This window comes from Mauremys mutica, chromosome 6 (genome assembly GCF_020497125.1).
Source record: "Mauremys mutica isolate MM-2020 ecotype Southern chromosome 6, ASM2049712v1, whole genome shotgun sequence".
Lineage (NCBI taxonomy): Eukaryota > Metazoa > Chordata > Testudines > Geoemydidae > Mauremys > Mauremys mutica.
In genome coordinates, this window is record NC_059077.1 from 74,141,813 (window position 1) to 74,157,104 (window position 15,292).

The 15,292-nt window shown below is 38.9% G+C and overlaps 1 protein-coding gene across 4 annotated transcripts in view; it reads right to left on the bottom strand.

Annotated features, from left to right (window-relative positions):
- CEP120 (centrosomal protein 120) overlaps positions 1-15,292 on the bottom strand; it is a 71,668-nt gene that overhangs the window by 36,987 nt on the left and 19,389 nt on the right. For 3 of the 4 annotated variants that reach the window (XM_045021878.1, XM_045021879.1, XM_045021876.1), the window contains exons 4-10: positions 14,808-14,949; positions 10,356-10,504; positions 5,954-6,151; positions 4,689-4,916; positions 4,213-4,429; positions 1,935-2,048; positions 258-432 (exon numbers count right to left, since the gene is read on the bottom strand). In XM_045021878.1, the coding sequence (XP_044877813.1) occupies positions 258-432; positions 1,935-2,048; positions 4,213-4,429; positions 4,689-4,916; positions 5,954-6,151; positions 10,356-10,504; positions 14,808-14,949 (1,223 nt within the window). The remainder of the gene's footprint in view (positions 1-257; positions 433-1,934; positions 2,049-4,212; positions 4,430-4,688; positions 4,917-5,953; positions 6,152-10,355; positions 10,505-14,807; positions 14,950-15,292) is intronic. The other variant, XM_045021877.1, reaches the window with a different exon arrangement.

The following is a 15,292-nucleotide window of genomic DNA, read 5'->3' on the forward strand; positions in this document are numbered from 1 at the left end:
AGTTTTATACATTACTAGAACTCTCTCAACTTTCATTTGTGATGAGCAAACCTAACATTTCAAAGTGTTTTGCCCACTACTGAAAGGTAGCTACTTGAGAAGGCACCGGGTTGCTTGTGCTACCAATATTCCAAACCGTGTGTAGTTTTCCTTTTTTTTTTTTTTTTTTTTTAATTGGGGGCGGGAGGAGGACAAAAAATAAAACCAAACCCAATACCCTTTTTCACAGTAAGGTCATCAGCTGAAATATATCATACCTTAAAATGCAATTGACTGGAAACCCAACCTCGAGATTGTGAATACTCCGTAAATCTATTGAAAAGCAAAAATGATATGATGCTGCTGGAACTGCAATTTTTTGTCCCGAAGTAGACTCAGCACTGGACGCAGCTCCAGGGTGGGACTGGGAAACAGGTGCCAGAGCATTCAAGGCTGAAAATATAAATACAAGGTGTTTTGCATATAGTTATATATAAATAAATATTATTATTTTGGATAAGACACGACATGCCTGGCACTTTAAATGGAAATAGACAAGTTGCCACTCTGAAACACACTGCAATCTGTGTTACATTAGACGTGAGAAATGGCATTTCAAATTTTTAAGTTACCACTTTTCAAGTAGAGGAAACCATTTGGAAAGAAAATCCCATATGGTCATAGCTTTACAGTGTGTATGAGAAGGAATATCGAAGGGGAGGCTACTTTACCATCCACTTTAAAATGGGCACTCATTACTTATATAGCACTGGTAAGTATATTCAATTTGACAAAATGGGTAAACAGAGGGTCTTTCGGCACTAATTTTAGAACCTGACGCTGAGATTTTAGGAAGCATCAAACCGTGTAAAAAAAACACCCATTAAAGAGTTTAGAAAGTATGTGCAATAAAACAACACGTTAGCCACATGCAAATTACCAAGGAAAATGGTTGGACACAGATTCTAAAAGCTTTCCTTGAAGGCATGAAGTATCAGACAAATAGTCTGATAGATCCTTTGCTTGGAAAGAAGCAAACTCCCAGGCTTGTCCTGGGTGTGGAATGAAAGTGCTTAGATTAAGTAATAATGCCTCTCTCTTATTTAGAACTTTTCATCCTCAGATCTCAAAGCACTTCAAAGAAGTTTTATCTCCATTTTACTGGTGGAGAAACTGAGGCACAGAAAGATTGATCTTGGGCAAGACACACAATCAGCTGGCCAGCTAGGCCTCCTAAATTCCAGTCCAGTGCCCTACTATCTACACCCTACCTTCCCAAATACTCCTCCAGGGAGCTGACAGCAGGTCAAGTTGTGGGTTTGATGAATGAGGCTACCAAGGCATAGCTTCTTCAAATCTCAAAAGATATGTTTATTCACTCCTCAACCTATTTTACAATCTAAAATAGGGACAGGATTATCTTTTATTATTGAAACTAATTTTAATTAGTTACTACAGCATATCCTTAAACACTGGTTCTTCTGCTTTTGGTCTTTCAAACCTGGTGCTATTTGTCATATTTTTGAAGATAGGTCTCATGCTAATAAAGAGGTAAAATAAATAAGAACTCATCTATCTTCTGCTGGCTGGTGTTTTGTAGCATTAACAGTAACAATATAAGAAAGGTACAGGAGAAAGCTAAATATGATGGCTTTCAAAGGATGCTATTCAATATATAGAGGGATTCATGGAAAACAGTTTGAGGGCAGTTTAAAATGTAGTATTTTACCCTTTATTGAAAAGATTCATTAATTGCATTATGTAGCCAAAATGACTGGACAGGAAACAGAGTTCATCACAAGCATTACAAATCTGTAGCAATTTAAAAAAATGAATCTAAGCAATAAGGTTGACAAATTTTCAGGGGTATATGGAAACAAATACGTCTATTTTCTGTTTTTAAACAGAGTTGCACTGATTAGAGTTTTCTATGACTGAATATTAGTGAGCATTACATGAATTTTGCAGCTCTGACTGTAAAGGCGACTTTGCTTTGCTCTGAGATTTGAAAACTGCTAGCTCTTCAGACTCTTGGTTGTTAACTTCTTTGCAAGATTCAACCACCAGCTCTGAAAGATAATTGTGAAATGACTTAGGAATAACTACTTCCACACTTGCAAAAATGTCTATTTAAAAGAAAAAAAAACAGCAAATACAACTCTGCGTTTCCCTCGTAATCTACAGATTAACTCCCATGCTTGTGATTTTTATCCCTGTCATGTTTCAGATTAAGGGCCTAATCCTGCTGACTTTTCTTAGAGAAACTCTATTAATGATTAAACGGCTATTGCCTGAATAAAGGGAGCAGGATTGAGACCCAGAGTTTACGCCTGTAGTATGGTATAGGCCCATTCCCAGAAAGCTGAGTAACAAGAAGTGCATTTAGCAAATAAACTGAGTTCTTGTTGATTCCACTGGCTTGGGATGTTTAGCCAACCAAATTGCTTGACTAATATGCCTCTTTGAAAACTCTTGAATAATGTTCAACAGATAGTGTCAGTGTCTCTTCTGGGCTTTGTTCTTTGATTTTTATTTTATTAAATACAAATATCCCCCTTCGACCACCCCACCCAAAAAACCCACCTACACCTTTGTTGGGTCTCCTTTGTCTATGTTTTTATGCTATCATTGAATGTTTGGGCAAGATCAAAAATGCTTTATGGTTGTGGTACTTGGTATTGTCCAGGTAACCTACAGACAAATTAAATGTGCATTTATAGTCATAGATGTGTTCTCAGACACTGAGTGGCCTACAATTGGGAAAGTATTTACTCACTGAACTGGTCAAAAAAAGGTCATGAACATTGTTCCATTTTTGTCCAAGTTTCAAATTCCAAAGAATTCCAGCCAGCTTTAGTATATGTATAAAAGCAAACTGTTCATATTGTTTTGTACAATAAGGTCTTACTATTTTGCATCAGGCACTGGGGAAAAGTGATGCGAGTTAATGAGTGAGAAAACAAAAATCAAGAACAGTACATATTAAAATTATACTGTTTTTTCCCCCATCTCTTTTGTCAGAAGTAGTTTAAGTTATTTTATTTAGTAACGTAACTCACTGCATTCTAGTTGATTCCCTGATAAAAAAATATGTAAAACCAGAGTTAAGGATGAGTACACATCAGTAATTTAAGAGTAAAAATAAATTGTAGAGATGTTGAATTACCACAAAAACAAGCATTGCAAACCCAGGTATTTCAGAGTTAAGATTAACTGAAAAGAAATCTAGATATATTCAAGTATATAAATGCACAATTAAAGCACCCAATCCACCTTCACTCTACTTTGCAATGACTGGATGCAAGAACCACAGTTATGATTGGTGCACAATACTGATTGTAGTTACTGATTACAAGAAAACTGATTTTAAAAAGTTTTTTTTTCCCTTCTTCCCACTCCCTCCACACAGTAGAAAAATTCAACTCAACCTTAGCCAAGGAACCAAGACTGGGGCTTCCATAATGGTTAATATTTAGTAAAATTAATTAAATCTAATCCCTCTTCTATTAAATCTCTGATGAGAAATGGGAAAGATTTGGGTTTTGAGAAAAACATTTGTGGATTAGCAAACAGAAAATTAGTGAAGTTCTATTGTACATTTAAATATTTAATGTTAATCTGTAAATAGTTTTCCTTTTCTCTTAAGAATGTATCACTTCTAGGTTTCATGAAGTTGATGCACTACAAATCATTAAAATAGGCAGCTATTCTTACAAAAAATAGATTCGCATAGACCATTGTTGAGGAGCTGTTTCCCAGTTCCTTAAAGAAGTTTAACTTCAGGGTTAAATATCCTACGCTCCTCCTCTCCTTCCCCATTTAATGTATTTTTTCATGTCAAACCTTTTCACCTACAAATTAAAGAAAGTATCTTTAAGATTTTTTATCTAAAATCTCTAACCCACCAATTCCCAAATTCAGAGAGAGGTCTTTAGATATTTGTGGCACTGCTGGTCAAATTGCTGTCCATGGACCACTGGTGGTCTACAGTGCAATGGTTACATGGGGCTGGCTCTTCTACTTATTTTCAGCTGCCAACACACATTAAAAAGGCAACTAGAATACATTAACTACTCAAATATTTTTTCCACATAAGTGATTCTTATTTGCCACAAGGATATGATCACAAATGGGAGAGGATAAATCCAGAAGGTAATCTGTGGGTTGCGCTATGAAAACATTTAAGAATAATTGGTTTATAATTATGAATATTGATAGGCATAAATCACCTACCTTTTTTGTTTAGTTTTGTGCCCCTGTCATATTGAAGACTTTCTACTTCGCTCTCTGTTGCTTCATCTTTTGTGGGAGGAGAATGGCCATTCTGAAGTGGGGCAGAAGGAGCACTGTGAGATCTTTGCTCTGGGCTCCTTGTTTTATCCCATGTGGGAGACAAAACTCTTTTCTGCGAGTGTTCTGGCTCAGTCTGAAGGTCTAAGTGGATCAATGACTGAACAAAATAATACAATTTTCTTATTAATCATAGCAGTGAAAAATTCTTTACTATATTTACAGAATTTTAGATTACTCTTATGGCATGGATAAACAGAGACAGAGCTGTAAAAATAGAGTAACAAATACACTGTAGCTTGTTCTTTCAGGCTTTTCTTTTCATGATTTAAAGTGTAAAATCTGATTCAACAAAATCAAACTTATTTTTGATCTTTTAGAACAGCAGCTGAACCACAATCTAAATGAGTGGATTGTACCTGGGTATTTAAGCCTTCCTTTTGTAGGGTTACTGATACCCCAACAGTAGGAGCCATATCTAAGGCCAATGGTGGCAATTTTTGCTTGGCTCTATTTGGTGGAACAAGGTTGAATGCCCCTTCAACTGCCACAGGGTGCTGATCAATCTCCACATTTCCTTTCTTCAGCAAGCCAGTTAGTGGTATTTCAGTGCTTCCAAGAGACTGGTCCCCACAGCAAAGATGGATCTATTGTAAAAAGAAGTGCTCAGAAAATAATTTTGATATATGCATTTACATCTCCCACTGCCAATATCTGAAACTGAACCTCTTTCTAAAAAGAAATGAAAAAAAGATGAGGAGTGAGATCCAGCCCCTCTCCAGTCTCTTTACACTGAATAAAGGGGCTGGAGTGGTGTAAATAGATCCTAAAATCTCTGTATCAATCTGGGTAAGGAGTCTCTCAGAGCAGGCACTGTAGTATATAGACAAGATACACAATTATCTACACCACAGTGAGGTAGGCTATGTCTACAGTAGCAAGTGAAAGACAAAACTTGTTTTTTTTTTAACACCACCTCTGAATGACACAAAACACACACACCCCCGAAAGACAAAAGGTTTGCCGATGGCAAGTGCCAGTGTGAATAGTGCTTTGTCAGCAGGAATGCACTCCTGCTGACAACACTAACACTGCTCATTGGAGGTGGAAATTTTTTGTAGGCAGGAGAACCAAACAAACAGCGGCTACAGTGTGCGCCTTTTAGAGGCATGGCTGTAGCAGCACAGCTGTGTTGCTAAAAGCTGCGTAGCATAGACATAACCATATGCAAAGGGAAAAAGGTAAGTTATGTATCTGTATGCATCCACATATTTCAAGTATCATCCTAAGAATAAAGACTTTGTGAACTACTAGGGGAAGTCTAGAACTGTACAGTTCAGTAGAGAAAAGGTACAACAGGAAAAAAACCCTCTATAAAAACAAAAAAAGGACAAAATGTGTTATGTTTGCCATATGACTTGCTCATCAACTGTCTCACTTAGGGCCCACTCCTACTCCCATTTGGGAATTTTTCCATTGACTTTAACAGGAGCATAATCAAGCTCTAAGAGGGGTTTATAAATATTACCAAATAAGCTCAAAAGATGACAAGATAAAAGATTAGCCAACAATATAATAATATTGATTTTGAAGTCTACTGCATTAAAGTTCTAGACTGGCAAGTTTAGATCTGAATTGAATTTTACTTAATGTAGGTTACCATAGGTGTGAAGAAACTATTTACCTGTATTTTTGGCTGTGCAGAAAAATAAACCTGAAGGACTTCAACAGTACTGCGTATTCGAACTGATGCTCTCTCTGGCTCAAAGTTTGGATTGATTAAATCATTGAAGGGTTCATTTGTTACATCATTTCCCAGTAACGAATAGTAAAAGAAAAACTCAGGCTGTCGTTCTGGAAGTTTCATTGTACTAGGAATTAGCTAAGTGTGGGGAAGAAAAATCAATTTATTTATTTTTACAAACAAATAATTACAGCTGCCTTCGAGCATCTGCTTAGAGTTATAAATACTGTAGCAAAAAAAACTGTCCCAAACTCCAGAAGACCAGACTAACCTAAACCCAGATTGCAAGAATGTTTTAAAACATCTGTATTCATGGACAGTCAGTCTTTCCATATTAATGGCCAGATTCTGCCACTTTTCCTCACACTGAGTGACACTTTACTTCAGATGCAATCCGAAAGACTTCAGTGGGACTACTTGTGGGGTAGCTTTAATTTGTATTAGGGCTGTCGATTAATCACAGTTAACTCATGCGATTAGCTCAAAAAAATTAATCACGATTAAACATATTTGTAATCACACTGTTAAACAACAGAATACCAATTGAAATTTATTAAATATTTTTGGATATTTTTCTACATTTTCAAATATATTGATTTAAATACAGAATACAAAGTGTACAGTGCTCACTTTATATTATTTTTATTACAAATATTTGCATTGTAAAAAGAAACAGTATTTTTCCGTTCACCTCATACAAGTACTGTAATGCAGTCTCTTTACCATGAAAGTACAACTTACAAATGTAGATTTTTTTGTTACATAAGTGCACTCAAAAATAAAACAATGAAAAATGACAACTCCACTCAGTCCTACTTCTCGTTCAGTCAATCGCTAAGACCAACAAGTTTATTTACATTTACAGGAGATAATGCTGCCTTTTTCTTATTTACAGCATCACCAGAAAGTGAGAACAGGAGTTCGCATGGGACTTTTGTAGCTGACATTGCAAGGCATTTACGTGCTAGATGCGCTAAAGATTCATATGTCCCTTCAAGCTTCGGCCAGCATTCCAGAGGTCATGTTTCCATGCTGATGATGCTTGTTAAAAAAAATGCTTTAATTAAATTTGTGACTGAACTCCTTGGGGTAGAATTGTGTATCTCCGGCTCTATTTTACCCACATTACTATAACATGAAATATATAGCAGAGTCTTGGATGATGATTCAGCACACGTTCATTTTAAGAACACTTTCATAGCAGATTTGACAATGTAAAGAAGGTACTAATGTGAAAGATAACTACAGCACTCAACGCAAGGTTTAAGAATCTGAAGTGCCTTCCAATATTTGAGAAGGATGAGGTGTGAAGCATGCTTTCAGAAGTCTTAAAAGAGCAACCCTCAGATGCGGAAACTACAGAACCCAAACTACCAAAAAAAGAAAAATCAGCTTTCTGCTGGTGGCATCTGACTCAGATGATGAAAATGAACATGCGTTGGTCTGCACTGCTTTGGACTGTTATTGAGAACCACCAGTCATCAGTATGGATGCGTGTCTTCTGTAATGGTAGTTGAAGCATGAAAGGACATATGAATCTTTAGCGCATCTGGCACGTAAATATCTTGCGATGCTGGCTACAATAGTGCCGTGCAAACACCTCACTTTCTGGTGACATTGTAAATAAGAAGGCGGCAGTATTATCTCCTGTAAATGTAAACAAACTTGTTTGTCTAAGCAATTGGTTGAACAAGAAATAGGACTGAGTGGATTTGTAGGCTCTAAAGTTCAACATTGTTTTAGTTTTGAATGCAGGTTTGTTTTTTGTTTTGTTTGTTTTTTAAAAACACACAATTCTACATTTGTAAGTTCAACTTTTGCGATAAAGAGATTGCACTACAGTACTTGTATTAGCTGAATTGAAAAATGCTTTTTTTTACAGTGCAAATATTTGTAATCAAAATTAAATATAAAGTGAACATTGTACACTTCATATTCTGTGTTATAATTGAAAATTAGTATATTTGAAAACGTAGAAAACGTCCCAAAATATTTAAATAAATGGTATTCTCTTTTTTTTTTTTAAACAGAACAATTAAGCGCTTGACAGCCCTAATTTGGATTACACATTAGTGCCTAGAGGACTCAACTGAAATCAGGGCCCCAACACAATAGGAACAGTACAAACACATAGTAAGAGTCTAGATTCTCTGCACTTTGGAAACAAACAAAGGGAGGTCACAGAGACAGACGTGTAATGACTTGCCCAAAGTCAATGGTAGAGATGGAAATAGAACCCAGGTTACCTGATTCCCATTTCAGTGCCCCAGCAACTAGATCATACTAGGATTTTATAGTTGTATTTTGTATAATTTAGAATGAAAGAAAGAATAATAATGTAGCATGTATTAAATGTATTGATGTGTGATATGCTTTGACCATATTCTGCCAGCCACCCTTTCTGAAAGCAGAAAGGAATGGCCTCGTGTGCCATTGGTAAAGATGCATCTGCCAGAATCTTGTGTCTGAAGCTGATTTCAAGGCAGTAATAGACCTTTACTGTCACCGCTTTGTTGTAGGTTTAAAATTAGCATTTTGAAATAAGTAAAAGAATGCAATGATTATTTTCTCCTGCATTGCAATTTGATGTTCTTATTCAAATGTTCTCTGTAAATCAATCCTGTTTTGTGTGTGAATGAGGAACGTATGTGTTAGAAGACAAGTGTGAAGGCCATCACCGGAGCAGATGTTCTAAGGAGGACAGACAAAAGCGCCAGAAGATTGCAACATGCCCTTATTGAGATGTCAAAGGAGGGCAGATTGATGACTCTAAAGATGAGGCAAGCACCTATCTACCGGGACAAGATAGCTGTGATCAAAACCAGCATGGGGTAATTCCCCAAGAGACTAATGAAGAAATAAAATAAAGAAGATGAACAACTTAAGAAAACAAGCACTTATCAAACGGCAATTGATTACAACATGACGGTGCAAAACTCATTGGTCCCAATGAAGGAAGATCACTATATAAACAGGATGCTTTGCCATTAAGTTTTGGGTTTGTCCTCCCAAGACTTCCCTGGAGCATCATGTTGTGACTGACAGTAACTGGCTCCTCCCTGCCCGTGATCAACCTAGCTGGCCACTAGGTTGCTCCGGACTCTGGACTGGTAACTATACTATCGACTGGTGGGACAGTGCGTATGTGTGTGAGACTGAATGCATATGCTAATTGTTGTATCTTCAATAAATGCAGTGTGTTGCCTTTTCCCCTGAAAAAGATCCCGTGTGCTTCTTATAAGTATAAGAATACCATTTTCAAACAAGATACTCAATGTAAAAGTAGCAAAATCTGGTCCTATGATTCCAACCAGTTTCATTATAAAGCTCTAATTTTGTTTCCCTATGATTTTGGCATGGAAAATTGCCAAATTTACTCAAGGAAAAGAAGAATATTTCTGTAAGATATGAAGAAAGTTCAAATAACTTGAGTTACAGATCATTTAAACACTACACTGATTTGAAAGTATTACTTATGTTTAACAATTATTTGTGTCCTTGTAATTCAAAAAGCAGCTTGTTGTGAACACTCCACCTTTTCCATTCGTTAAATCTCTCTAAATTTATTTATGTCTATATTTGAAGAAATAGGTTGTATTTAATTAAAGTTATTGTTTGGATAGTTTTGAGCCCAATTACTGTGTGAGAGAGAGCATGTTGTATTTTCTGGGCTGGTTGCATCTTAGAAAGAACTTGGATGACCTAGGGTATTTCTATAGGAAACCGAGCTTCCTTAACCTCAAGTGGCAGAGATCTGTATTTTTGAAGATGAAGGACCAAAAGTTTTCAAGCTTCAGCTAAGTAAGTGTGTAACATTGTATTAGATAGAAGTTCTCCACATTTAAACTTGCAACTACAGTTCCATGATTAAGTTGATCTGATTGCTTGTAATTCTAAATTTAATTTACACAAAGAATTTTTTTTAAAAATCCAAACAACTTGGCAAGTTCCAAATAAAAAAACCCAAAAACCACTATTTTAGAAATCAGTTAAGGTTGCTAAGTGATGACAATGTACTTTTAATGTACCTATCTCACCACTAACAAACCCAAATGCTGAAGACAATAAATGAATGGTTTGACATCATAAATCTTACACTGTCCACATAATAAAATTATTCTTACCAAGTATAAAGTAAAGTAATGCATAATTTTTCAAAATACAACTTTAAATCTAGCCCAAAATGAATACTATTCTTTCACCAGAAGATGATAAAGATTTAAAAGACAAGTCTTGTACCAGAATACAGGAAATGGGAAAACAATAGCCAAACCATTACTTTTTCACATACTATAAACGTTTTATTGGCATAATAGTCTTAAAGGTGAATAATAATCATTACCTGTTCCAACTGTGTGGCAAATGCTATAGTCACAGACAAAACAAAGTATTCTCTGCAATATTCTGCTGGTCCAATTTGATGATAGCCTTCTTCCTCATTCAGGACTGCTACAATATTTTTAAGATCTAGCCCAGAAAGCAGAGCAGGCACTTTAAGAGAAGATAATTGAATTTATATGGTTATGTCCTTCTACATCTCCAGATGTGTATTTCATCTGTTCTTAAATAAAAAAAATCATCATCAAAACAAACACACACACACAACTGAAACCCTCCCTCCCCAAAATTACATCATGGAGCATCAGACTGATATCCACCTGGGCCACCAGCAGAGTTGGAACTTTTAGATCCATCACACAGACAATGATTGCTTGACCTAACAACATAACTAGTAGCAGTATCAGACTGGCATCTTCTATGTGGGCCAGAACATTTTACCAGTGGGTTTCCCAGGCATTTGCTGACAGTAGAGGAACTAAGAGACTCGGGTGACTTGGGAATCCCAGGCTCTGGAGGGGAGTGTGCTCTAGCAGACACCAACTCACATGCCCATTCCCAGGCTAAGCATGATTCCTTCTGCTCTGTCTCCTCCAAATTATCCCTGTCTCTGCCCCATCACCTCCCTGTTCCTGGCTCCTCCTGACCACTCTCATTCCCTCACCTAGTTAGTCTGTCTCCACTCGAGACTTAGGAGATACCTGGTGGTGCCTATTAGTCTACAGGAAACAGGGAAGACCTTGAGTCTTCACAAACTTCGAAAACCTTTCACATATGCCCTCATTCCTCCTTCCAGGGAAGGGTGAAAATTTAGAGGAGTGAGGCTGAAGGGAGCCAACCCTGACTACAGGTTATTTAATATGATGAAATTTAACACAGCATTGAACTGTCTTGTTGTGACAGTTCTCAGGGCACCCTGGACTGACAGTCATCTTGTTACCCCTGCCTCCAGAAGAGGGAGTCTTCCCTGTGGTAGCTGAGGGTCAGCTCCCTAACATCACCATCCTTTCAGCTACTCAAGCACTTTGATTCAGAGGGACTCAGGAATTGTTAATCTGTTGACACCTATTGTTAACCTGCAAGGCGAAGCTAGGGCTGGCATAACCCAGACCAAGCTTCGCCTTGCAGGTTAACAATAGGTGTCAACAGATTAACAATTCCTGAGTCCCTCTGAATCATTCCTCTGTGATATCCAGCCCCTGGGTACTTACAGAAATCCCAGATCCTCTGCACTCAAACATGCACCCCAGTTTTACCTTAAACCACTGCTCCTGTAAACCACAAGGAGCTTGTGAGCACTTGGAAGTGGAGAAAGGGACAAAGGGAATTTGAACATAGAGATCCCAGTGTCTAGGAATAGAGCAAGAGTCAGGCTACCAAAGTCAGGCTGACATGGACTCTAATAACGCGAGACTTGAAGGGCTAGGCGAGTAGAAAGCGAATGAGAACAGAATGTAAGAGATACGGTTTTGAATTGTGTTAGCTAAGAATGGAACATAGACTGTGGCAGAAATTAATGAGAAAAGTGAGATATCAGAAAGAAAATGTATAACAAAATACATTTGTTGCTCATTATTGTATGTAATGAAAGGTATAAGAGCTTGCCTAATTGTTTACCTAATGGAGACCTGCCTCGGGAGGGGAACCCTGCCCAAGAGAATTCTCCCATGCATTTGCAATTGCTCGAAAATAAAGCTGCCTCTAGCTTGTTGCTTCAAACTCAGAGAACTTGTTTTTCTCCCACATAATAAAACAAAAGTAGTTTTCAAAAACAATAAAGATTGAACTAGAAATAATAAAAAGTGGTGAAAACAAACTGTTACAATTAAAAAAAAAAGAAAGCATGAACCTGGGTCTACACTTATCAATAGTTACCTTTCATATCTAAGAAAGTTGATTTTCTTCCCCTCCCGCCAAAATTCAGTCTGTTGCAGAACTGGCTGGTTTCTCTAGAACCAGGATCCAAACATTCATAAGGGGTTTCCTCAGTGAATGGATGCAGAGTGTCCTTTCCCCATACTATATTATATTGAAAAGAGTTGTGGTTTCTATTCACAGATAGGACGAAACCCTGCCTAGCTGTAAAGTTTCTTTTTTACCTCTTAGTGGTTTTGATTGCTTCTTGTTGCCTCTGCTGGTTTCCCATTCAAAAGTCTTAGACTATGTCAAAGCAACAAAGAATCCTGTGGCACCTTATAGACTAACAGACGTTTTGCAGCATGAGCTTTCGTGGGTGAAGAGCTTTGCATCTGAAGAAGTGGGTATTCACCCACGAAAGCTCATGCTGCAAAACGTCTGTTAGTCTATAAGGTGCCACAGGATTCTTTGTTGCTTTTACAGATCCAGACTAACACGGCTACCCCTCTGATATTAGACTATGTCTACACTGGCAATTGAAAGACAAAAGTTTTATCTTTCAGAGGTGTTAAAAAAAACAAAAATAAAAAAAATCCTGAAAGGCAAACATTTTGCTGCAACAAGTGCCAGTGTGAACAGCGCATTGTTGGCAGGAGTGCTCTCCTGCCAACAACCTGAACACCGCTAATTGTGGGAAGAAGTTTTTTGTCGGCAGGAGAGCCGACAAACAGCAGCTACACTGCGCTACTTTTAATGGTACGGCTGTGGTGACCCTGCCGTGTCACTAAAAGCAGTGTATTGTAGATATAGCCTTTGTATTATGCAGGGCTAAACAACCTAGCCTTTCTACTGCATCACTGGCCAATCAAGGCAGAGTGACAACTCCCCCTTGCCCATATGGGTCATCACCAAGACACTGTCTCCTTGTGATAAATTTCTACTCCAAGTCTATCAAGCATACTTTCAGTACATTATTCCTTAAACATTACTGTAGTGAGGCGGCTTGGCTCCCGGCCGCTCCTGAGAGGGAGGAGCCAGAACAGCCACCCCCCCCAGTGGGCGGAGCCACCACCGCCTGTCCCCGCCCCCCGGAAGTCAAGGGGCGGGACAGGAAGTATAAAGGCCCGGCCCCAGCGCTCAGTTGCAGCCCGGCGGCCGGAGAGGACAGACGCTCCTGACCGAGCTCCTGCTGGACCGAGCCTTCCGCGAGCCCGGTACCCTGAGGTGGACTGGCCGAGCCTTCCCCGAGCTCGATACCCCGAAGAGGACTGGCCGAGCCTTCCCCGGGCCCGGTACTCCGAGGAGCTACCCGAGCGTAACCCCGACCCGCGTCTTGAGGAGCAGCCCGAGCTAGCTGACTCTCAGCATGACGAGGAGCCCATGGTGTGGGACCCCGCTGCGGACACCAGCGACGAGCAGGTACCCATGGAGGGGGAGATGGGAAGTAGCCCGGGGATAGCTGACCCGTCTGGCTACTGCAGATTGCGAGCCGATGTCGGTGTGTTGCGGGCAGGACCCCACCGACACAGCAGCAGACTAACTGCTGCTGTTAGGGCCCCGGGCTGGGACACAGTGGAGTGGGTGGGCCTGTGTCCCCCCCTGCCACCCCTCCCCGCACGGGTGGCAGTCTCCCCCTCATACCAGAGCTCGGACCCAGAAGTCTGGACTCACCTATTGTTTGCTCAGCTCCTGCTCCCAGGACCTGAGCAAAGAAATGCTGTTTGCTGCCCCGCCCTGACTGAGGGCTGGGGCTTAAATTACTGACACTGTTTGTTTTTTGCTCAGCCCCTGCCTGAGGGTCTGAGCCCCTGGACCTTCGGAGACTGACTTGCGGATTTAGGCCGTGTAGTGACGCGGCTTGGCTCCCGGCCGCTCCTGAGAGGGCCGAGCCCCCTACACCGGACCCTTACAATTACCCATACACATTTCACAGTGATTATGGACTCTTGACAAATTACAAGCATTTGGAGTTACATTACATGTTACTCTCTATAGATAAATTGGTAGTGTTTCAGATCTGGTGCAAGAAATATTTACAAAGAAAGAGGATCCTTTGCCAAGGGATCTGTGTGTCTCACTCATTTTGGAGCAGGAGAGCACCAGCTCTCTCCCATCTTAAACTAAACATTAATAAAATTTTGCCCCTTCTGCTTTAAAATCCATCCCTGTATCTGTATTTTATTTTCCTGCATGCCCTGATCAACTCTTACTCATGTTCTCTACTGCCTCCTTTCTGGACTACTTGATTTCAATACTTGATGATCTTAAGTACAAACTATCAAAACTACATTCTGTCAAGGAAATAAACAGCTTGTTTGTTGTTAAATGACACAAACCTCACAACCATCCTATTAAAATAAACAAACAAGTACAGACACTTTACTGGATCCTGATATGATTGGAAAGCCATTATAAAATAACCCTTGCACTTGCATTACATTGATATGTACTATATGCACTGTAATAGGTTGTAAATATTTTATATAAAAATGCACTTGTGTCCCAAAACAATGATTTGCAATAAACTTTATGTTCTTCAGGGACATGAAACAAAACTTTTCTGAATAAAATGTAATTAAATTTGGATTATGCTACTAACCTTTCCCTTCTCTCGGAGGTGCTTCTTTTGCTTTAAAGCCATCCACCGGTGCTTTTGTATCAGTTTCCAACACTATACTTATCTGTATCTCAGATTTAAATTTAGTATATTTGTTGCTGAGCAAAGGATACCATTTTGGTGCCTGCAGAATTAATAAATAAATAAAGTATGTTCCAAAAATAAGAACGTAGAGAATGGCAAAGGCATATAATGTGGTTACAGGATTAAATACATCTTTTGGCAGTTAGGCTGTAGGAGAGTTAAGATGTGCTTCAGTGTTTATTTTCAATATATCAGACTGATTCTCTGTCACGTTCTACCGTAATAGCTTTGGTTTTGTTATATCAAATTTCTTCGGTAGATTGATGTGGACCAAACCTTTCTGCCTAACAGTCTAGATGTCTAACAACAATGCCTTGATAGGCTGCTTCCCATGCACTTCCAAAGGCTAAGATGGAGCAAAAATAAAAAATTACAGCAAGATC